The sequence below is a fragment of the Chanodichthys erythropterus genome, chromosome 18 (genome assembly GCF_024489055.1).
Source record: "Chanodichthys erythropterus isolate Z2021 chromosome 18, ASM2448905v1, whole genome shotgun sequence".
NCBI lineage: Eukaryota > Metazoa > Chordata > Actinopteri > Cypriniformes > Xenocyprididae > Chanodichthys > Chanodichthys erythropterus.
In genome coordinates, this window is record NC_090238.1 from 38,426,354 (window position 1) to 38,452,030 (window position 25,677).

The 25,677-nt window shown below is 44.2% G+C and overlaps 1 protein-coding gene across 1 annotated transcript; it reads right to left on the reverse strand.

Annotated features, from left to right (window-relative positions):
* Positions 1-3,360: 3,360 nt before the first annotated feature.
* LOC137006307 (adhesion G-protein coupled receptor G2-like) lies at positions 3,361-25,484 on the reverse strand. The gene is made up of 14 exons (XM_067366940.1): positions 25,451-25,484; positions 17,370-17,408; positions 17,163-17,231; positions 16,669-16,858; positions 16,434-16,596; positions 16,219-16,359; positions 15,792-15,887; positions 15,663-15,699; positions 8,263-8,363; positions 8,036-8,163; positions 5,242-5,507; positions 5,037-5,160; positions 3,678-3,961; positions 3,361-3,527 (listed from the first exon to the last, which is right to left on the reverse strand). Exons 5-14 carry the CDS (start codon positions 16,566-16,568, stop codon positions 3,361-3,363), a joined length of 1,479 nt encoding a protein of 492 aa, XP_067223041.1. The 5' UTR covers positions 16,569-16,596; positions 16,669-16,858; positions 17,163-17,231; positions 17,370-17,408; positions 25,451-25,484.
* Positions 25,485-25,677: the final 193 nt, after the last annotated feature.

The window sequence follows — 25,677 nt, forward strand, 5'->3', positions numbered from 1 at the left end:
GGACCCGACTCGGACGGCTTGGGGGCGGCCCGGAGTGGGGTCGGACTCTGCGAGGCAGCAGTGTGCATGGGAGACGGCGCACGGGACGCGGTCTGCACCATCAAACTGCCACCTGCTGGCGAATGGGGAGGGAGCTGTCAGCGGCGAGGCGGAGCCTGGCACACTGGCAGACACCCCCTGTTGTGACCTGGAGTTTGAGGAAACTGCTCTTTTTGTGGCAAAGTGGGTACCGCTGGACTCCGGAGAGCCAGCGGCGGTAGATGGACAGCCGCCACAATATCCCCCCCGGCCCTCCTCCGGGGGTGGGAGAGCAGATGGAATACTCTCCCAAAGGGCAGGAACCTTCCGCTCCAGGTCGCCCGTCTCAGGGCCGAGTTTTCCCCGACCGCTTGCCACCTGGCTGGCAGAGACGGGCTGGGCACCACGTCCGCGCCCGGCACCCTGCTGTTTGGCTGGTGTAGGCTGCTGCTTTGCCAACTTAGCAGGGGCGGAGGAAGACGCAGGCGGGCGCCCTCGGCGACGAGCGGGCTGAGGCTGAGCCACGGGCGGCTGGGTGGAGGCAGCAGCGGACCGCCGTGGCATGACATGTCTGATAGCCTCAGCCTGCTTCTGTGCAGCAGAGGACTGTTGGGCACAGCTCTCCACCGCGTCGCCGAAAAGGCCGACCGGAGACACGGGGGAATCCAGGAACCGATGTTTGTCGGTCTCCCTCATGTCTGCCAAGGTCAGCCAGAGGTGGCGTTGCTGGGCTACCAGAGTAGACATCGCCTGGCCAACAGAACGCGCTGTCACCTTCGTTGCCCGGAGGGCAAGGTCAGTGGCAGCGCGCAGCTCCCCAAGCAGCTGTTGGTCAGGACCTTCCTGGGGCATCTGCGACAGCGCTTTTGCCTGATAGACCTGCAAAAGGGCCATCGCGTGCAGGGCAGAGGCAGCCTGCCCACAGGCACTGTAAGCTTTCTCAGTCAGACCGGCTGAGAATTCACAGGCCTGGGACGGGAGACGCGGCTCACCGCGCCAGCCAGCGGCCGTTGGACACAATTGCGTCGCAACAGACCGCTCGACTGGCGGGATCTTCGCGTACCCCCTGGCTAGCCCGCCGTCCAGGGAGGTGAAGTCGGACGAGGGACCAGGCCCTGTACGAGCCCCATGCGGAGCTTGCCAAGACCTGGTCACCTCATCGTGTACTTCCGGGAAGAAAGGCATTGGGGCGGGACGCTGGATTTGACCAGCGCGACCCCCCGCCAAGTACCAATCGTCCAACCGAGATGGGCCGGGACAGGGTGGAGGGTTCCACTCAAGCCCGACGCACAAGGCGGCCCGGGAGAGCACAGCCGTGAGCTCGGGATCCGACTCAGGCAACGCTACCGTCCCGGGCGGCAGCGCGTCCGAATCCTCCCCCGAGGACTCAGGCTCACCTTCCGATGCAGCGATCGACATCCGATCCGCCGCCAGCACACCAAAGGTAACGGCTGGACAGTCCGTAGAGGGCCCAGCGGAAACCAACGGTGGCACGATGGGTTGCGGTGCTGATGAGGCGGCAGGGGCCCGAGGAGCGTTTCCGCTCGGCGGGGAAGCTCTGACCGTAATCCTCTGGTCACCCTTCCTATACAGCGCCGTACCGTCATTCCGGTTCCCGGGGCTGGAAAAAACGGTCGTACGCGGCATAGGAGAGGGGACCCCCGCTTCCTGAGACTTCAGGAAGGAGAGTCTCGACCTCAGCATCGCGATAGTCATGTTCCCGCAATGGGAACATGAACCATCCACAAAAGCTGCTTCAGCGTGCAGAATGCCCAAACACGAGATGCAACAATTGTGCCCATCAGCAGGGACCAGGGAACGACCGCACCCATTAACGCACAGACGAAATGACATACTGTCAGGGTTCGTCTGTAAAGCTCTTTTAGAAGGGGAAGTCAACTCACTCGTGCTGAAGCACCCAGGGAGCGACGCGATGTGTCAGGTACACCACTCCCTGACACACCGAGGAACCGGCCCAAATCGCTACACACGCACACACTCTTTGTGTTGCTGTGAAAACAGCAGTTTTTGAGCTTATAGCTCAGCTCCTCGGAGATTCGCGACCTCGCTGAACATGCCCTTTCACCAGCACTGAAAGCTCGCTGTAAATCCTCTTCTGAGGCAATGTTTTAGAATAAAACAAACGAAGAAAGGAGTCTTCTAAAACAGGACACCACTGAATGGCTCCGAAGCGAAAGACAGAGTGCGATTGCATCTGCTTCCTATTTATATACACCTGTCGGGGGCGGTGCGCATTATGCAAATATCGCACGCCAATTCCATTGGCTTGTTTTAGTTTACACGAAGATGATAGGGCTCTCTAAGCGATATCCCAATTCGTCGGTCACTACTGACGTACGTCGAACGTGACCGACTGAAAGGGAACAGCATTTATTAGCAGCACGAGTTTTACTGGAAGTGTCAAAAACATGGCAAGTTATTTGTGTTTCTAAGTGAACATAAAAACAAAACATCCACAACATCAAAGCCAATAAATCTGAAATCAACAGGTGAAATGCTCAACTCATTCAACTGGATAGAGGAAGTTTATTAGTCACTGTGATTCACAAATATTGAGTCAATAGGTGGCTTTAACTACAACTACTTGTGTTGCACAGAGTCTGTGTTCAATTATCTCATTCACATCTCCAACTCCAGCCTCAGACTCAATTATGAGTTACAATCTCACAGCGCCCTCTAGTGTTACACAAGCATATATTACTCTATCATAAATGCATATCAAATACATTACTGTAAACAAACCTGCAATAAGAAACATAACTATTAATATATTTATGTGTAGAAAGACTAAATCAAGATATTGAATATAATGCACAAATTCATGCTGTTATGAGAGCAATAGTAAAAATTATCATTAATGCACTGTATATAAGAAACATTGTAATTTTTGTTTAACAGAAATATGGCTTAAAGTATAAGAGTCTAGCAGAAAACATAATGCATAATTATTTGAAACAAAACCCTCTCTACTTGACATCTTTTCAACTAATAGCTACATTTAAGAAATGTTCACTGCACAATTTAAATGTTCAAAAGTCAGTCAAACAATATATTTCATAACTAGATTACAGTTACCCTAAACCTACAATATGAGAAATTTTAAAGTATCTTCCAGTGATGATAAAGGTGACATGATGTTCATGTACATGTTAAATTAACTTTTTGTTTAGTGAATGATTCCACTTATAATCCCATTATGAGTTATATCCCCTGACCATACAGCATATTAAACACAGATTATTATTGAACATGCATATTAAACTGTACAGCGTATTAAACATGACTACTATTCAGACACTGTACTGTTGACTTATCAGCTGTCTATGAGAGAACATGGTTTTCTGTCTTCTGCTCGTTATAAACATTTTCCACAGCTTTATTTCTGGATTGAATGATGGTTGTGGTGGAGTCGGACACTTCTGGATCATCAGAGAAATGACCTTCGATGTCATTGTGAATGTAGTAGTAATACAGGAAGAGGAAAAACCCTGGGGAAAATATCAGAGACAATTATTTCTGCTAATTCTAACTCCCATTAAAATTAATTAAATAAAACAAAAACAATTAAAAATCTTGAATGAATTTCTAATAATTTGCTGAAATCTTTTGGAAAAGTAGAATTTGTCTTTGTTTCTCACCCTGAAACGAGTTCAGCACAGTGAAGATGTAATATGAGGGAATGAGCATCGCTCCATAACTGAAGAATGCCACAGCCCACGTCAGGCCGAAGAGCAGGAACAAACTCAACACCATCATGAGCTGCTTTCTGAACGTCTTTCTCTTGCTATCAGGCGCTCTTATGTGTCGGGCTTGGACAATCTTAGTGACGATCATAATGAAGATTCCTGTCGTGAAGATGAAGACAAAGGTGTAGTAGCCGATGTTCACTATGTAGTGAATTAATGGATCTGTAATCCAGCACCTATAATTAGAAGAGGGTGAAATATAATTAAGAAGGCACTTAAAGTGTCACTATTAGGCTTTTTTGGGATATTACTTTTCATGTAGTGTGTAATAAAGCTGTTTGTTAATGCAAGAGATCTGCAAAGTTTGCAAAGTAATGCAAAAAATCTGCAAAGATCAAAGATAAATGTTTTTTGTCTTCTAAAATAAAGTGATTCTGAACTGCCTGAAACGAGTCATCAGTAATTCCAGTCTCACTTCCTGCTGAACCTATATAAGTTTGTAACTAATTTGCATAATTCCAGCCCATTGTTGGCAAACAGCGTCTCTTTGCCCCACTCTCAATCACTATAGTTGTATCTGAGACTGGAAGAGTTTGGTTTGTGTTGTTCATGTCAAGAAGACGCTGTTTTGTGCTGCCAAAGCAAATCCACTTTGATGAGATTGATACAAACAGTAACAGTTTACTGTATCACTGTATATCAAGTGATGAAATTCAGATATGATAATGAGGGTTGGGTTTCTGACCAATCACAACAGACTGGGCCATCTGACCAATCACAGCAGAGCACAGCACTCAGAAAGGTGGGGTTTAGAGTTGAGATCGACCGATATATCGATTTACTGATATTTCCCCCCATATTTAAGCATTTTACCATAATTGGATATCGGTTTTGTAATATCAGATTTACCGATAAACGCCGTTTTGAGAATTTTGAGGTTTTGAGAATTGTGCGCAAGATTGTCCTTACAGCGCATCTGAGGGGAGACGAGACAACGGCGTGCACAGGTCAGGTATTCTTACCTGCTTTGCTGTAATTAGTAAACTTTATTTAACATAACAGCCATTAATGCACAAATTAGATGTTACATAAATGCCTGAAATGTAGCTAGTTATAGAGACAAGCTCACAGAGTCACGTAAGATAATCTGTCATGTCCTGTCCAAATAAAGATGTAACTTTGAATGATTAAAATAATACAGCCATGAATGAGCACATGTGGGAAATAAAAGCGCTGAATTTAATTTGTTCTCTGTTGTCTATGCTCATCATCTTCATTAATTCATGCATTTGTGACATCAGAGCAACTTACATTTGTGCTGTTTTTCCAGACGTTGTGTTTATAATCAATACTTTATATCCTCCTACAGAAACAACAGCTACAACTATAGGAGATGGAAGTGCTGAAAACATGGAGATCAGGGTTATGTGGTTCACTGAAACCAAAAACATTAAAAGAAGCATTTTCATTACTTGAAATAAAATAAATTATAACAGGTGTTTTGTTCATAACTCACTCCAGCCGAACACGGTGATCTTCCTCATGTAGTTTGTGATGGTGATGTTCTTTCTGATGAGCCATAAGTACATATGAAGAGCTTGAATGAAGAACCAGGTGAATGTAGTCAGCATGGAGTAATGCATGAGCAGCGCTATGAAGACACACGCAGAATTGACTTCTGTGTTGGCGACGCTCTCGTTTGACAAAAAGGATAAATTCAGGAGAAACAAAGCCACAAACATGTTGATCAAGATCTTCGTGGCCTGATTTGATTTGGCTTTCCTGTTCAAATATAAAAACAATTTGTAACATGCATTTACGAATTTAGCAGACGCTTTTATCCAAAAGATGAACAAACACAATTGACCCTTCGCAAAGATTTACCCTTAGTTACTGTAGCTACGTTTGACAAGCCATGGTGCGCTCATGCCACACATCATGTTCTCACGCAGTGAAAAATACATCGCGGAGCAAAGAGAACACTGACAATGCGTCGACAGACAAGACAGAGCAGGTTACTTTTGATAAACAAAGTCTCAGCTTTCAAGTTTTGTCTTTTTTGTTTTTAAAAAGAAATTTAAATAATAAATACTGTACTCTTTGTGTCGTGACCGATCGCTGTAGCGCCTCAGTTCAAGCTGCACATGAACTGATCATCTCTTCCTACTAGTTATAGCCTCAAACATGAATGAACATAAGAAGTAATGTTGTCTCAACTACGGAAAGACGTCAGTACACACCATTTTTCAAGTTCAAGTCCACCAACATTAATCTACTAACTCTCCTGTCTGCTTTGTTTGTCGGACAAAATAATGTATTCTGTGTTATAATTGGTCAGATCACCTGTTAATCAAACTCCTGGTGAAGGGTGAATTGGTCAAAGAACTTAAAGGGATAATTCACCCAAAAATGAGAATTATTTCATGATTTACTCACCATCAAGCCATCCCAGGTATATGATCTTCTTTTAGTCTAACACAATTTGAGTTATATTACAAAAATATTCTGGCTCTTCCAAGCTTTATAATGCCATTGAATTTTTTTTTTGAAGCCCAAAAAATTGCACCCATCCATCATAAAAGTAATCCATACGGCTCCACGGGGTCAATAAAGGCCTTCTGAAGCGAAGCAATGGATTTTTGTAAGATAGATATCCATATTCACAACTTTTATAAACTATAATAACTGGCTTCCGGTAATGGCTGTACACGAGTCTAGTTCTGGTCGAATAGTGACCTCTGACCCAACGCAAGATGTATTAATGAACGCAGAAGTGCAGAGGATAGAGAAAAACAAAACACCGTTCTTAGAATGAGAATTTTTAAAGAGAAATGTTGGAGAACTGCAAGAGGTGTCTACTCTCACCTAAGCTTATGTTACTCCTACGTCATACGCCGGAACTCAAATCTCTCATGAACGAGTGGACGGGCATTACCGAAAGCTATTGATTACAGCAAAGTTTTTATAATTATGGATATTTTTCTTACAAAAATGCATTGCTTCACTTTAGAAGGCCTCTATTAAAGGATTACTTCACTTTCAAATGAAAATGAGCCCAAGATTTACTCACCTTCAAGCCAACCTAGGTGTATATGACTTTCTTGTTTCTGATGAACACAATCAGAGAAATATTAATAAATATCCTGATGCATCTGAGCTGTATAATGGCAGTGAACAATACCAACGAATATGAGCTGAAGAAAGTGCATCCATCCACATCCATCAATCATAAACGTACTCCACACGGCTCCGGGGGGTTAATAAAGGCCTTCTGAAGCGAAGCGATGCATTTGTTTAAAAAAATCCATATTTAACAAGTTATGAAGTGAAATATCTAGCTTCCGCCAGACTGCTTTCTGTATTGGAGATACAAAGAAAGTGTAAAACTCTTGTCCTACCCATGCCCTATTCAACTTACAGAAAAAGTGTTACTGATGCGACGCAAGTTCACACTTTATTCATAATTTGAATACGGAAGGCGGTCTGGCGGAAGCTAGATATTTTACCTCTTTGTTAAATATGTATTTATTTATTTTTTACACAAACGCGTCGTTTTGCTTCAGAAGGCCTTTATTAACCCCCCAGAGCTGTGTGGAGTACACTTTATGATAGAAGGATGTGGATGGAAGCACTTTCTTCAGCTCATACTCGTTGGTCCCGCTCACTGCCATTATAAAGCTCGGCTGCATCAGGATATTTATTAATTTATCTCCAATTGTGTTCATCAGAAAGAAGAAAGTCATATACACCTAGGATGGCTTGATGGTGAGTAAAGCTTGGAGAAATTTTCATTTGAAAGAGGACTAATCCTTTAACTCCCTGGAGCTGTATATATTTCTTCGTTTGGGGCTTAAAGAAATGGCACCATTCACTCCCATTAGACGAGTGACGAGTAGGGCGGGGCGAGAGCTGTGAGGGAACTGTGCATTGCACCGGTCTCGTATCTCTCATGGAAGAGCTCCGGAAGCATAAAAGAAGGAGCGATGTCAGTGAAGGATGAGAGAGGACCAGGCCTGGATTTTAATTTAAACCCTAACGGCAGTTGTCCGTGAGGAACTTGCGGCATTTTACTTTCTTTAGTTGTTTGTTTATTTGACAATTATATTAAAGTTGTGTTTGAAGTTCACTGGTTCCCGCCTCCTCCTTCCCGTATCAGCTAACCTTTACTACACTCTGATTGTGTTTGGCTGAAAGAAGAAAGTCATATACACCTAGAATGGCTTGAGGGTGAGTAAATTATGGGATAATTTTCATTGTTGGGTGAACTATCCCTTTAAAGTGTCAAGATATTAAACTTTAAGATACTCTACCTTAACAGGAAATGCATGAACAGAGTGACGGACAGAAAAAACATGGAGATGCCACAGCCGATAGAAGTGATGAAGCTCAATGATTTCACATATGGCGCTGTATTGTTTCCATTATCAACTAAAGGAGACTGAGAGATCAGAGATATATGTGAACTAATAGACTGATTGATCCGATTGATAGTTTGTTTTCATGGGGTCTTTTAAGAAAACTCTGAGAAGCTTCTCACCATCAGCACTGCAAAGAACGTCAGATGTGAACACGAGCACTTTGTGAATGTATTGTCGTTTTTTACTGTCTCACAGCCAGATGTCGACCATGTAAGAGTTCCTTCAAAGAAAGACAGTTAGGAATTAAATGAATTATATAAAATACATTAGCAATGTTCCCACAGGATTTTGTGAGACTGTGGTGGGTGGACATTGGTCCCTCTTGGTTGGGTCCATGGGCATGGCCCCCCAGAGAAAAATTAAAATTTGAATGCATAAATCTGGTGCATTCTGAAAAATTTAAGTGAGTAGATCAATGAAGAAATTTGTTCTCTCAATTTTCAGCTAATTAAAAAATTAAGTAAATTTAAAAAAAAAATTTATTAGTCACGTACACAACATATTGTTGGCTAAATTTTTTTTACAACAAAATGGCGCCACGCATGGCAGCCACAGTGCTTAGCTCTTCAGTGTTTGTATTGTTTTTGTTAGTTTTTCCTGTTTTTTGTTTTTCAAACACCATCAGTTTTACCAGGGATGAACTGCTGAACATTCAAGCCGAACAACTTTTACCAGATTTCGATTATTCAGACGTTTTGGTGAATGTTGTAGTCGGCGGAGTGGCAGCGCTGTTTAGACGCTTCAGGACACGCAGATGGGGAAAACGCGCCGGCGCCCTCGTGAAGCTCAGACAGCGCGGATTAAGAACGCCGCTGCCAAGCATCCATCTGGCGAATCTCCACTCTCTTCCCAACAAAACGGACGAACTCCTGCTCTCTCGGACAAATAAGGAATTTTAGAACTCTGCCGGGCTTTCGGCTGTTTAGATCAGATCGCGACACAGAATCAACGGGGAAATCGTGCGGCGGCGGGACGTGCTTTTACATCAATGAAAGGTGGTGTTCCGATGTAACTGTGTTAAAGAAAATGTACTGTCCAGATCTTGAAACACTCTTCATTAACTGCAAACCGTTCTATTCGCCACGGGAGTTTTGCTCGTTCATTCTGGTGAGTGTCTACATTCCTCCGCAAGTGCACGTGAGCTCAGCTTTACAGATACTCGCTGATATGATAACAGAGAGCGAGCAACAACACCCGGACTCTGTTTTAATCATTCTCGTGGACTTTAATAAAGCGATTCTCTCACGTGAACTGCCCAAATACAGACAGCATGTTACCTGTCCCACCAGAGACAGTAATACGCTGGATCACTGTTACACAGCAATAAAGTATGCATATGAGTCTGTCCCACGGGCAGCTTTGGGGCTCTCTGATCACTGTTTAGTTCATCTCATACCAACCTACAAGCAGAAACTGAAATCAGCTAAACCTGTAGCAAAGACTGTAAAGAGATGGACCACCGAAACAGAGCGGGCTTTACAAGCCTGTTTCGAATGGACTGATTGGAGTGTTTTTGAAGCTGCTGTTACATCATATATCAGTTTCTGTGAGGATTTGTGCATTCCTACCAGGACTCATCTAACTTACAACAATGACAAACCCTGGTTCACTGCAAAACTCAGCCAGCTCCGTCAGGCCAAAGAAGATGCTCGCAGAAAAGGGGACAGAGTCTTGTACAAACAGGCCAAATACACACTGGAAAAGGAGATCAGAGTGGCAAAGAGGAATTATTCCGATAAGCTTCGGAATCAGTTCTCTTTTAATGACACGGCTTCAGTGTGGAAAGATCTGAAAGACATCGCCAACTACAAGACACCATCCCCCAGCTCTGTGGAGAATCAACAACTGGCAGACGATCTGAATGGGTTTTATTGCAGGTTTGAAAAATCACCATTCACACCTTCAACAACCCCCCTCTCCCCCACTCCTCCACTTCAGTTCAGTGAAGATGACGTGCGCCAGGTCTTCAGAAAGAACAAGAGAAGAAAGGCACCAGGCCCAGACAGCGTTTCACCAGCCTGTCTGAATACCTGCGCTGACCAGCTGGCCCCCATCTTCACACAGATCTTCAACAGATCACTGGAGCTGTGCGAAGTCCCCTCATGCTTCAAACGCACCACCATCATCCCTGTCCCAAAGAAACCCAAAATTACTGGACTAAATGACTACAGACCTGTGGCTCTAACGTCTGTGGCCATGAAGACCCTTACTGGACCCCCTGCAGTTTGCTTACCGAGCAAACAGGTCTGTGGATGATGCAGTCAATATGGGACTGCATTTTTTTCTCCAGCATCTGGACAGACCAGGGACTTATGTGAGGATCCTGTTTGTGGACTTCAGCTCTGCTTTTAACACCATCATCCCATCACTCCTCCATCCCAAACTAACTCAGCTCTCCGTGCCCACCTCTGTCTGTCAGTGGATCTCCAGCTTCCTGACAGACAGGCAGCAGCTAGTGAGGCTGGAAAAATTCTCATCCAGCACCCTCACCATCAGCACCGGCGCCCCTCAGGGCTGTGTTTTCTCCCCACTGCTCTTCTCCCTTTACACCAACGACTGCACCTCTAAAGACCCCTCTGTCAAGCTCCTGAAGTTTGCGGATGACACCACACTGATCGGCCTCATCCAGGACAGTGACGAGTCTGCTTACAGACTGGAGGTTGAACAGCTGGCTGTCTGGTGCAGTCTTAACAGCCTGGAGCTCAAGACAGTGGAGATGACCGTGGACTTCAGGAGAAACCCCCCTGCTCTTCCCCCACTCACCATCATGAACAGCACTGTGACTGCAGTGGAGTCATTCAGGTTCCTGGGCACCACCATCTCCCAGGACCTGAAGTGGGACAACCACAATGAATCCATTGTAAAAAAGGCCCAGCAGAGGTTGTACTTCCTTCGCTAGCTGAGGAAGTTCAACCTGCCACAGGAGCTGCTGAAACAGTTTTACTCTGCCATCATCAAATCCATCCTCTGCACTTCAATTACCATCTGGTTCAACTCAGCTACCAAATCTGACCTCAGAAGACTACAGAGGGTAGTCCGGTCTGCTGAGCGAATCGTTGGCACAACCCTCCCCACTCTCCAAGAACTGTACTTATCCAGAGTGAGGAAAAGGGCAAAGAAGATCACTCTGGACCCCTCACATCCAGCACACTCCCTCTTTGAACTGTTGCCATCCGTTCAACGCTACAGAGCCCTGAGCACCAGAAAGACGGGAAGAGCTTCTTCCCTCAAGCAATCCATCTCATGAACACTTGACAAACACTTAAAACACTTATTTATATTTAAAATGTGCACACATAACTGTACATAAAAATTGTCTATATTATATATTGTTTTTTGCTTTTGTCTTGTAAATATGTATATTATTATTTTATTCTTTTTATTATGTGTCTTGTCTTGTCGCTGTTACTCTGTTGCACTGAGAAGCTTCTGTCACTAAAACAAATTCCTAGTATGTGTAAACAACATACCTGGCAATAAAGCTCTTTCTGATTCTGACACATGATACATTTAAACTGTTCAAAATATGTAGGTTACCTTTGTTGAATTAATTTATTTCTAGAATAATTAGTGGGGGCCTGTATCTATTCATCTGTATTTGTGGAACTAATGGTCACTCTTTCATTTGTTAAACTTCATTATAGAGAAAAATAACAAATGAATAAAAATATATAATCATAAGCTGATCATAAATAAAAACTAGTAGGGGTGGAAGAAAATATCAATACTTGTGAATATTATGTTATACTGTGTCGATTCTCAAAAACACTGTATCGATATTTATATATTTATTTATTTACATCCAAGACTCATGGCTTTGTGTTCAATTTAAACCACAGACTGTATAAGAGCGTAAACTGACGCAGAGCCGGAGAAGCACAAGCTGAAAGTGCGTGCATCGTTGGTGTTAGCATTGGCAAACCCAGCTCACAAGACGATAGAATTATTCCGCTCCCACGGTATACAGAGCTGAAGTGTGGACTCATTTTGGCTTCAGCTATAAACAAGCCACTAAGGAAATCTGTTACAGATCCCTTGTTTCCCTGGACTCCATTTCCCAGAATCCTCCTGTTCTCCACACCTGCACTCACTTCCCTCGTCAGTTCCTCATCATCACTTATCACCTGCACCTGGACTCTATTGTTAGCACTCCCTTTATATTGCACTCACTCCCTTCACTCCTCATCCGTCTTGAATGTTAGTTACTGTGTATGTTGGTTTCTCCTCGCCTGTGTTCATTAAAATACGCTATTATTGTGGAAATCCGTATCTGCCTCATCTCTACACCACCATATCATAACAGAAAGACGGACCAAAGACGTTGGATTTTCACAGGAACAAAAATGGAGACTTTTCCCAGCTCCCTGGATCCAGCTCCTCCAACGCCTCTCACCCTGACAGCCAGCGATCACCTTATCGGGCTCCTGCAGGTAGGACGTTCGCTGGAGAGGTATGTGGAGGAGTTCGTGGAGCTTGCTTATTTGTCTGACTGGCCTGAAGCAGTTTTGATCTCCCTGTTTTTGGATGGATTGGATGACGACACTATCCGTTTTGATGAACCTGTTTTTTGTTTCTCCTTAAGCGAAACTATCAATTTAATTTTGTGGTTAAATGGCTCCAAATTCTTCGTGGATAGGGTTCAGGATAAGTGTTGTCGTCCAGTCCATCCAGAAACACGGTTGGCCGGGCCAGTCAGTCAATCTCCGGCTTCCTCCGCACACCTTTCCAGCGAACTCCCTGCCTGCCCCATGCTGGACCCATATTCCTCTACTGGGCCCAGTAAGCGGAGGAGGAGGAAGAAAGCCGCTCCAGTATCTCCAGAGCCCGCTCCAGTGTCTCCAGAGCCCGCTCCAGTGTCTCCAGAGCCCGCTCCAGTGTCTCCAGAGCCCGCTCCAGTGTCTCCAGAGCCCGCTCCAGTCCCCACAGAGCCCGCTCCAGTCCCCACAGAGCCCGCTCCAGTCCCCACAGAGCCCGCTCCAGTCCCCACAGAGCCCGCTCCAGTCCCCACAGAGCCAGCTTCAGTGCCTGTGGGGATTTTAATTGTATTTGAGGGGATGAAATGGCCCTCAACCCCAGTCTCCGCCGAGCAAAGTTCTCCAGTCTCCGCCGAGCAAAGTTCTCCAGTCTCCGCCGAGCAAAGTTCTCCAGTCTCCGCCGAGCAAAGTTCTCCAGTCTCCGCCGAGCAAAGTTCTCCAGTCTCCGCCGAGCAAAGTTCTCCAGTCTCCGCCGAGCAAAGTTCTCCAGTCTCCGCCGAGCAAAGTTCTCCAGTCTCCGCCGAGCAAAGTTCTCCAGTCTCCGCCGAGCAAAGTTCTCCAGTCTCCGCCGAGCAAAGTTCTCCAGTCTCCGCCGAGCAGGTTTCTCCAGTCTCCGCCGAGCAGGTTTCTCCAGTCTCCGCCGAGCAAGTATCTCCAGTCTCCGCCGAGCAAGTATCTCCAGTCTCCGCCGAGCAAGTATCTCCAGTCTCCGCCGAGCAAGTATCTCCAGTCTCCGCCGCCGAGCCAAGTTCTCCAGTCTCCGCCGCCGAGCCAAGTTCTCCAGTCTCCGCCGCCGAGCCAAGTTCTCCAGTCTCCGCCGCCGAGCCAAGTTCTCCAGTCTCCGCCGCCGAGCCAAGTTCTCCAGTCTCCGCCGCCGAGCCAAGTTCTCCAGACTCCGCCGCCGAGCCAAGTTCTCCAGTCTCCGCCGCCGAGCCAAGTTCTCCAGTCTCCGCCGCCGAGCCAAGTTCTCCAGTCTCCGCCGCCGAGCCAAGTTCTCCAGTCTCCGCCGCCGAGCCAAGTTCTCCAGTCTCCGCCGCCGAGCCAAGTTCTCCAGTCTCCGCCGCCGAGCCAAGTTCTCCAGTCTCCGCCGCCGAGCCAAGTTCTCCAGTCTCCGCCGCCGAGCCAAGTTCTCCAGTCTCCGCCGCCGAGCCAAGTTCTCCAGTCTCCGCCGCCAAGCCAGTTGCTCCTATGAACTGTGTGTCTGAACCCTCCAGCCCAAAGACTGTTTTCCCTCCCTGCCTCCCTCTCCCACCTCCATCCTGTTATGTTTACACGGAACCTCCACCTCAAGCCCCCTCGCCCAGATCTCCACCTCGGACCTCTGGGCGATTACCTACACCCCGGCTCCAACCTCCCTCTGCTCCACCGTTACCCATCAGTCCACCAGCGTCACCAGTATCCATCCTGCCTCCACTCACACCTTGTGCACTCGTCAGCCTGCCCTTCCCTCTGGACTACACTCCACCGTCTCCGCTCCGTCACTCCGTCCCTCAGTTTCAGTTGGCTTCCTCACTCCCCCCGGTGTTCTTTTTGTTGGCTGTCCTACTGCTTCTACTGCGGCCTTCTGGAGTCCCGGCTGCGCTTTGGTCGGCAGAGCCTTTTGTTCCGCCATCTCCCGCCGGACCTTCTGCGCCGACTGGGCTTGACGGCATGAGCACTTCAGCTCCTGACCCACCATGGCGGCCCGCTGCACCTGACCCGCCATGTCTGCCCGCTGCACCTGACCCGCCATGTCTACCCGCTGCATGTCGGCCCGCTGCACCTGACCCGCCATGGCTGCCCGCCGCACCTGACCCGCCATGGTCGCCTTCGGCTCCTGACCCGCCATGGTTTTTGGACCTGCCCTGGAGACCTCCACTCCAGTCTACTCATCCCCCTGCTCCGGTTTGAGGTCTCCAGGGCGCACGCCTACCAGGAGGGGGAGGTACTGTTACAGATCCCTTGTTTCCCTGGACTCCATTTCCCAGAATCCTCCTGTTCTCCACACCTGCACTCACTTCCCTCGTCAGTTCCTCATCATCACTTATCACCTGCACCTGGACTCTATTGTTAGCACTCCCTTTATATTGCACTCACTCCCTTCACTCCTCGTCCGTCTTGAATGTTAGTTACTGTGTATGTTGGTTTCTCCTCGCCTGTGTTCATTAAAATACGCTATTATTGTGGAAATCCGTATCTGCCTCATCTCTACACCACCATATCATAACAAAATCGACAAGAGTCCGTTTTTTTTTAGCAAAATAGGCAATGTTAAAATCCAAATAGTCGGGAAACGCATTGAATCTGAGAGATCGTTTATCACCCCGACGTCATCCAAGCTGAGAATATATCATATTGGAGAGTTTTACTGTGCTGACTGTTGTTACCAAACACGACGCGCTGTTTGAGTGCTGAACAGAGAATGATTGATAGCTGCAGCGGAGGGAAGACGAGTTTCCTTGAATTAAATTTAATGATGTACATAGTTTTCTGTCCCTCACATGAAGCTATGGAATGCCTTTAGATGACTTTGAATATAGTGCACGAATACTTAATTGAAGCTAGTCTATTTTTTTGCTCTATGAAACCGATTTTTGCCGTATAAAAGAGCGCAATTATCAATTGGATATTTAAATATCATGACAGGCCTAATTTACCTTTTAATTTTGAGACTGTGGTGGGACAAATTAGAATGTGGCGAGCCGCCACAGTCTAGTTAATGTATGGGAAACACTGCTTTAGGTTTGTTGACTGGAACTGATCAAAACAGACATAAATGAATTTACCTTTTCCCTCCCAAGAACCGCAGGATGGCTCGCCGACCTGTAAGAAAATGTTTAATTTTTATTTTGCTTTCATAGTGTCTGGTCATTATTATAATAATAATAATAATAATAATAAAAAAACTTCATTACCAGATCGTTTTGTGTAAAGGACATTTCTATATTGTCGGTAAGGTTGGAGATATTGGCTCTCATCGTTACTCCATAAACCTCATTGTTCAAAACACTCTGATTTTTAGTTTGATTATAAATCAGAAAACATACATGAAGCAAATCAAACAGAAAAGTGTGAATACAATAGATTGCTTTGGTTAAAAGAATAGTTAACTGAAAAAAATGTCTCATATGCTGTTATATATTTTCATTGGACATCACATTATACATTATACACATTACACATATATTTGTCACGATGGAAAAGAGCTGTGTAAATACATTACAAAAATTCTACTTATAATGAATATAACAGAGTATAATTATGACAGAATTTTAATTTTTGGGTGAATTATCCCTTAAACATTCCTTAAAATGCTCAAAGAAAGAATTTTTACATTTTTACCTTGTTTCCCATATTATTGAACCGTAGAAGTCCAAGAAATGCATTTCCATTGTTTTCCAAACGTGATTTACTAAAGGCCTCCTTGGAAATCTTTACAGACCAGGAAAACTTTTTATTCGGGACACTTTGACAATCAACAACCTGTGACAAGAAGAATTAACTTTGATTAATGAAGAATCCTAGCCTAGGTGACACTAATCTTTTTCAGGCCTTACGTTGATAATGTCCTTATATGAAGCGTAGCATATGTCTTTGGTTTCTGTGGTGTTGTCTTGTATTTGGAGAACACCAATAGACTTCCCTATGACAAGCCCTGCATCCTTTGTGTTGTTATTTTTCATCTGCTCCATTAGATTATCCAAATCCTCTAAGACGTCCCTGCAAAACCAGTTTAATCACTTGGTATTCTGTAATGGAGTTATTTGAAGTCACTGCCAACCGCATACTTACGATGCTTTTGAGGGATCAACAACTCCATCCTTGTCTTCTAAATCAGCTATAATTATATTATATGTTTTGTCATGTGGTTTAGGATGCCCATTTTTATTCCCTTCAGATGCATCACCGTTTTGACTCTTATTGCAGATCACACACGTCCATGTATTGTTATTTAAACTCAAAATGTATGCGCTTTCTTCCTCTTCAACAGAAATAAACAAGGGATAGATTTCATTTCATTGTGAAATAATTGAAAGTGATTTCATTTATCAGGTGTTACTTATTTATAAATCTATGAACGTCGTAGTTTCAGCATTATAATATTTAGATGCTTATTCATCATAGTTGACATTTACCAATGACATATAAATTGACAAATACCTAATAATGATTTTTCACTAAAGAAATTCTGTCAGTTTACATGTTGTACTAAATTTAGATATTGAAATCAAACTTTAATGGGTGTAAAACTGAAAGGTAGTTTATAAATCTTGAGTCACACTTACCTCTGCATGTATGATTGACATATGCAACATTTCTACATGTCTCTTCAGGATCAACAGGAGGGAAACAATCTTAGGAGACCATGACACATAATTGAATATAATTATCAAATCCAGGGCTGTGCACACTGCATAATTTAATGTCTATCTTTCTTCTTATCACACTCTAGCATACATACTCCTTTATGTCAGACAGTTTAACAGTCTTACCTGACCAGCCATTATTGTTCGACCCATTGGAGTGTTGCCCTGAATGGTAGTATTAGACATTTTATTTAATATTATACAGCATAAATCTATATTATATACTAAGATACAATACATTTAGAACTTTTGCAAATATTACCTTTTTTAAAAAAAAAAAAAATTATGCATACTATTAATATGTTTTTTTTTATTACTAGTATCAACTTAGACAATTGATTACAATGGGAAATATATAATAAAAATCCACATTGGACTCTACAATAGGTGCATTCGAATTTTAGGTGTGTGCCAGGCAGCCTTATCAGTGGTGCACAAGATGCAATGATGTATGTTTTAATGTTTTTCTTAGCCTTTCCAGTTGAACCCACTAGATATGGCACTGCTGTGCATTGCAGAAATAGAGAAGCTCAATGCAGAGAAGATCTAGGTTGCATCAGAATGCATTTTTTGCACTGCTTTTCCATTGTTTTCTATGTAAACAAGCACTAGATGGACATCTTTGATAACTGCACTCTTGTCTCAAGAGAGCTGCATGTTTAAAAAGTCATGTAAAGTTAAAAGAAGTTTAATAAAAGTATTTTTCTCATGTTTTTAAACACAAAGTACTCTGTGTGATTGACACTTTGGCTCTTTGTATTAAGCTCTGCATAAATTCATGATGCTGTTTTGTTCATAATTGTTTAGGCAATTTACAAAATTATATATGATTTATAAACTTTAAATGAAATGTTATACACTTTTTTGTACAGACAGACATGTTATTTCATTGCTTTGAATAAACAGTTTAATGCAGTGTGGGAGGGGCTCTAGCTAGGTGCACTTAGGGCACTCTGAATCCTCTTTTTTTTTTGTTTAATGAAGAAAAAAATGGTCGGCATGCCAGGCGAATGGTCTGAAAAGTGTTGTCCCTATTCTCTTAATGAGTCATGGGCGTGTTTCATGGCGTGAGTCATGGGCGTGTTTATTTCACGTGTTTTGGGTGTAACGTGCAATAAACCAGAGTGTCATCTCCCATTCCCTTTAAAAACCCGTAGAATGCCTCTCCATAGAGGAATCCTTTTATTTTTAATATTTAAAAATGTTTGTGTGCTGCTGCACATCCCTGTGTATACGCGTGTTGTGAAACCGCCTTTAGGCTGAAATTGTTTGCGATTCATTTTGATTCATTCAGACAGTTAACTCATGCAGTGAATCGTTTGCAGTGGTTTCTCACCCTGTTGTGTATTTGACCAGTTAAGTGCATTTTGACCATTGAGGTGTTTTTGAGGCGGCCTTATGTGTGTGCCTGAGTGTCTTGGAGTGCTAAATGTTTTAAAAACACTTGAATGTTTAAACTGGCAAATCTTAAGATGTGCAAATCGATGCGATTCTGACCCGCAAGTGTGACCATTTTGACACGCTGCCTGTGAATTCACTTCTCACAGAAAGTTCTCAAATGACTGATTTGTAAAAAGTTATGTGATCTTTTAAGATGTAGGAAGTGTATCTTGCATTTATAATATTATAATTATTTTATACGCGCCAACAGAGATTGAGATGGAACCGCTGCAAGCATGTGACCCTTCACAACAGGTGCATGAATTTTTGCGTCGTCAGCATGACAGGGTTTTTCCTGGGTAAAAAATGGTTTTCAGTGATGGCTGTCAGACATGGTCATTGGCACAAACTGTAAAAAGTACCCTACCCATGTGATCTGCGAGCCCAATACTGACAATAAATTACCTGCCACTCTAACTGTAATCCTTTCTTGCCCTCTTTGCAAAAAAATCATAGCTTTGTAAGAAAAGATGCTTCTTTGCTAGACCTGATAATTATTTTGGTACATATATTAATACTTAATAATCAATATTAAAAAGTAGCATTAAAACATTTAACTAATAGTCTAATTTTCTACTATATACAATTAAATGCACCTAGCTAACAACAACTAGCTTTGTTCTGGTTTCACCTCACTCCAGTCTAAACTAACTGATTTTATAAATAGGCCTAATTTACTACACATTGTCATTTAAATAACCTGAAAATACTGTGGATTATTAAGGCTAAATCTTGCTAAAAAGGGTAAGCACACTTGTGTTGTAACAGTTCAGCCCATGCACAGTTCATCCCTCCAGCAGAGGGAGCCGTCACCTGAGTTTTAGCGGTTCTTCCTGTTTGTATTCCTACTTCCTGTTTGTAGCCTTATAAGCCATGTGCTTCTCTGAGTACCTTGCGACGTATTGCATGTTAACTCTGCCTTACCAAGCCTTTATTCTGATCTCCGTCTATTCCATGTGTCTTGACCATTTAGCCTGTTTTTGGATTTACCCTTTTGTCTACTGTTTTGGATTTGGCCTGTTGCCTGCTTGCCTTGCTGTTTTTTTTTAACCTTGCCTGGACTTTGACTACGTCGTTTGCCTGCCGTCTTGTATTATTAATTCTAAGTTTGTTTTTGTCAATAAACAATCTCTGCATTATGGATTCAACTCCGTCTCCAGCTATGGGTTCCTTACAGAATACGTCGCCTGACCGGAATCCAGCGGAGGTTTTACAGCTCAGAGCAAGGATTGCTTATCAAGGTGATGTGCTACAGGAATTTCAGGAGCAACTTGTGAGTCTCCGAGCTGCTAATGAACATCTGACACGTTATATCCAGTCAATGCCTTCTCCTCGCCCTGACACGGTAAGACTGGCACAGCCAGAGAAGTTTGATGGGTCTGCTGACAAATGCAAGGGGTTTCTGAGACAATGTTCAATTTATTTTTCTCACCAACCTGACACCTTCAATCAAGAATCAACCAACTGTGCATTTATGATGAGCCTGCTTACTGCTAAGGTGCTAGAGTGGGCCACGGCATTGTGGGATAATGATGAACGAGTTCAGAAGTCCTTCACTTATTTCTCGCAACAAATTAAGGAAGTTTTTGAATACCCTGCAGGGGGAAGAGACATTTCTGTACAGTTATTACATCTACGCCAGGGAAAATTATGTGCAGCTGATTATGCAGTGCAATTTCGTACTTTAGCTGCACAGAGTGGTTGGAATGATGTTTCCCTAAAATCAGTGTTCCGTGAAGGTTTAAACCCCACCCTGCAAGCTGAGGTAGCTACCAAGGATGAATCATTATCTTTGTCTGAGTACATTACCCTGACCATTAAGATTGACAATCTCATGCGCAATCGTCCTCGATCCAGTGCACCCAGGCCTGTCCCTGTTACCATCTCATCTCCTGTTTCATTGTCAGCCGACTCGGATGAACCTATGCAAATAGGACGTGCCAGGGTTCCCGAGGAGGAACGCCAGCGCAGACGAGATGAGGGACTATGCTTCTACTGTGGCCAACCTGGACATCTTTGTAACGCCTGTCCAGATAAGGCCAAACATCCAGCTGGATCCTCTAGAAGGGTGAGCATCACATTCGACACAGTTTCTGGTCAAAACTTCACTCTTCCTGTGACCATTTTAACTGAAGATAACCAATCGTATGTTACAGCACTAGTGGATTCAGGAGCTGCCTTGAACCTTATTCATCATCAGACAATCACCAAGTTCAATATCCCTACACTACCATGTAATCCTCCCATCAGAATCACTGCAGTCGATAATGCACCCATAGGCACAGGGCAGATAACCCAGAAGACCATCCCTATCCAGATCCAAGTATGACTGTTCCATGTTGAAACCATAACACTCTGTCATCACATCTCCCTGCCACCCCATTATACTAGGTTACCCTTGGCTGTTACTCCATGACCCACTGATCTCCTGGAGAAGAGGAGAGTTGCTGCAGTGGTCTTCATTCTGTCAGGAGCATTGCCTAGCCACAGAGTTTATAGCACCTTGCCTAACCACGACTGTGGAGAGCCCCCTGACTAACATCCCCACTCACATCCCTAAGGAATATTCTGAATTCATTGAGGTATTTAGCAAGGACAAGGCCACTAAATTACCACCTCACAGACCTTCGGACTGTGGCATTGATTTGTTACCCAACTCTTCTCCCCCTAGAAGCAAGGTTTATCCACTATCTCTCCCTGAAACACAAGCTATGGAGGCTTACATTGAAGAGGCACTAGCATCAGGTTTTATCCGTCCCTCTACGTCTCCTGCTGCAGCTGGATTTTTCTTTGTTGAAAAGAAAGATGGTGGACTCCGGCCATGTATAGACTACAGGGGTCTGAATGCCATCACAGTTAAGTACAGCTATCCCCTGCCACTGGTCCCATCTGCCCTAGAACAACTAAGAGAAGCCAAGATTTTTACTAAGCTGGACCTCAGAAGTGCCTACAACTTGGTGCGTATCAGAGAAGGAGATGAGTGGAAAACTGCATTTATCACCACTAGGGGGCACTATGAGTACTTGGTCATGCCCTATGGCCTAGCCAATTCACCTTCAGTATTTCAGTCATTTGTCAATGAAATTTTCAGAGATCTTCTCAATAGCTGTGTAATTGTTTACATTGATGATATTCTTGTTTACTCAAGGACCAGAGAGGAGCATATTCAACAAGTCAAGACTGTACTCAACCGTCTGCTTCACCATCAGCTGTATGTGAAGGCAGAGAAATGTGAGTTTCACACCACCACCACAACCTTCTTAGGTTATCACATTAGTCCCAAGGGAGTTGAGATGGATGATTCCAAGATTAATGCAGTCACGGGGTGGCCAGCCCCTACATCAGTAAAGGAACTACAAAGGTTTCTTGGGTTTGCAAATTTTTACAGGCGGTTCATAAGGAACTACAGCACAATTGCAGCCCCTCTCACTGCTTTACTCAGAGGAAAACCAAGGAAGTTGACTTGGCCCGAGAATGCACAAGATGCTTTTAAGAAACTCAAGTCTAGCTTCACCACTGCTCCCATTCTGAAACACCCAGACCCAGACCTCCCATTCATAGTTGAGGTGGATGCTTCAGACCGTGGCATCGGAGCCGTCCTCTCTCAGCGCCATGGTTCTCCAGGTAAACTCCACCCATGTGCCTTTTTCTCTAGAAAACTCACCTCTGCAGAATTTAATTATGATGTAGGTAACAAGGAACTGCTGTCCATCAAATCTGCCCTCGAGGAATGGAGGCACTGGTTGGAGGGAGCCAGGTACCCGTTTCAAGTCATTACCGACCACAGGAACTTGGAATATATTAAGAAAGCAAAGAGAATGAATCCACGACAGGCCAGGTGGGCACTCTTTTTCACCCGATTTAATTTCACTGTTACTTATCGCCCAGGCAGCAAGAATGGTAAAGCAGATGCCTTGTCACGAAGATATGATCCTGTTCATTCATCGCCCCACCCAGAACCCATTCTGCCACAGTCGGTCATCATTGTGCCCATTCGTTGGGACATTATGGAGGAGATCCATCGTGGACAACAAGATGAACCCCCACCATTGGAATGTCCTCCCAATAGGCAGTATGTACCCCAAGATCTTAGACCAAGGGTCTTACAGTGGGTACACACTTCTCCAAGCTCTGGTCACCCAGGAATTCAAAGAACGGCTGCGTTGGTACGTAACTCTTTCTGGTGGCCCACTCTGCTCCAAGATGTGACTAATTATGTGAATGCCTGCCATGTCTGTGCCCAAGTTAGAACTCCCCGTCAACTCCCCGCAGGGCTCTTAGAACCTCTGCCCATCCCACAACGGCCATGGTCAAACCTAGCAATAGACTTCATCACAGACCTTCCTAATTCCAATGGTTTCACTGCCATCTGTGTCATAGTTGATCGTTTTTCTAAGTCATGTCATTTGATCCCCATGAAGGGTCTACCTACAGCTATGGAGACTGCTGAGGCCCTGTTTAACCAGGTTTTCAGGGTGTATGGGATCCCCGATGACATTGTCACAGACCGGGGGCCACAGTTCACATCACGGGTATGGAAAGCTTTTTGTCATCAGTTAAATATCAATGTCAGCTTAACCTCTGGCTATCACCCTCAGGCTAATGGTCAAGTGGAGAGAGTAAACCAGGAAATTGGACGCTATTTACGCTCCTATTGTAGTCGTGAACAGCACCAATGGAGCACTTTCCTGCCATGGGCTGAATATGCCCAGAACTCCCTTACACACGTCCACAGGACTAACCCCTTTTCAGTGTGTTCTGGGTTACCAACCACCACTATTCCCTTGGTCAGGAGAACCTTCAGAGGTGCCAGCGGTGGATGACTGGATTAAGAGGAGTGAGAGGGTATGGGACAGCGCCCATGTCCGGCTACAACGAGCCATTAGGAGACAGAAGTTTCAGGCAGACCGCAGAAGACGTCCCCATCCTAATTACCAACCTGGCCAGATGGTATGGCTTTTGACGAGGGATCTACGTCTGAGACTACCAAGCAGGAAGCTCAGTCCAAGGTACGTAGGTCCTTTTAAGATACTAAGACAAATCAACCCAGTGACCTAGACTAGAGCTTCCTGCTGATTATCGTATATCTCCTTCCTTCCATGTGTCCCTCCTGAAACCTGCACACCCTGCACCGGAGAGTGTAACCACTGAATCTACGCTGCCTCCACCATTGGTGATCGAGGGTTCTCCTGCCTATCTTGTCCGGGAGATCCTAGATTCCCGTAGGAGGGCTAATCGTTTACATTACCTCGTGGATTGGGAGGGATATGGTCCTGAAGAGAGATCCTGGGTAGCAGCCTCAGACATTCTAGACCCCTCACTCATCAGTGACTTCCACCGGGATCATCCAGATCGACCGGCACCCAGACCAAGGGGACGGCCCAGGAGAAGAACACCTAGAGGTGTTCCTAGAGGGGGGAAATCTGTAACAGTTCAGCCCATGCACAGTTCATCCCTACAGCAGAGGGAGCCGTCACCTGAGTTTTAGCGGTTCTTCCTGTTTGTATTCCTACTTCCTGTTTGTAGCCTTATAAGCCATGTGCTTCTCTGAGTACCTTGCGACGTATTGCATGTTAACTCTGCCTTACCAAGCCTTTATTCTGATCTCCGTCTATTCCATGTGTCTTGACCATTTAGCCTGTTTTTGGATTTACCCTTTTGTCTACTGTTTTGGATTTGGCCTGTTGCATGCTTGCCTTGCTGTGTTTTTGAACCTTGCCTGGACTTTGACTACGTCGTTTGCCTGCCGTCTTGTATTATTAATTCTAAGTTTGTTTTTGTCAATAAACAATCTCTGGATTATGGATTCAACTCCGTCTCCAGCTATGGGTTCCTTACATGTGTTCTCATTTCAGAGGTGTTCTGAGTAAATGATTTGTTATCGATTCAGACAGTGACGTCTCATGAGTTCAGTGTTGGGCAGGGTAGCGTTTCACAAGCCTAAGTTTATCATAGCTCCATTGGTTACTATGGATTTATGATCAACTTAGGCTTACTTTGCATTTGGGAAACGCTATCTTGCACCGTTTTTTTAACTATTCATTAAAATGAATCTGTTCAAATGAGTCATTAGGTTGCAGACATTAGCGGACGTGGACACGTTGTGTGCGAATCCCAGCTGTTAGGACAAAACAGGAAACACTTCATCACTGGATAGAATTTTATTTTTTTGTTTATTGAACATGTGGTTTATTGAGTGAATGCCGATTATTGGCCAATAGTGATCGGTAGCAGGTTAATCGGAGCACCCCTAAGAAAACTACATTCAGTGATTATTATGTTACTTGCTTTTAATTTGATTGACAAAGAACAAGTGTGGGATGAGGTCAGAAACATCTGATGAGGATGTGGCTTAGATGTCATTGGTCAGAATCTCTGGGCATTTACAATATTCAAACAACTTCAGTTTTTTATTCAGTGCAGTCAGATTTTCTAAAATTATGCTTTCTTATGCTTTCTTTTTGCCTCCACACACTTGCTCTGTTTTCTCTGGTTGTTCATCTGGCCGGTTTGCTCTTGCATGACAAGCTGCACATTCATCAGCACACACTCTGGGATGATAAACTTCTGGTCACTTCTTTTCTTTCGTATTTATTGCCAGGAGAATATAACACAGGAAAGTTATATAAAAAAAATGTTATCACATCAAAAAAGGCTCATTCCTATAGTGGCCTGTTACACCTGTCCTGTTAAATAACAAACTGTTCTGCCCTATTTGAAGAGATAAACAGAAATAGAAAACACTGTGAAAAAGGACAAAATCTTACCTTGATCGCTGCTGCTGCTGCCAATCTCATGGCAAATCATACCTAATGCCAATCCCACAGAAGTGAAGTGATTAGAATTATTACAACCCTCAGTAAATATAATTGACATTTGTCTAAAATAGTCTGTTATTGTTCAATGATCTGCTCTTCCAAACTCAGAGACTCGATGCTCACTCGAACAGCATTACCCTGAACAACCGAACATGCAAACTTCATCCAAACTTTGT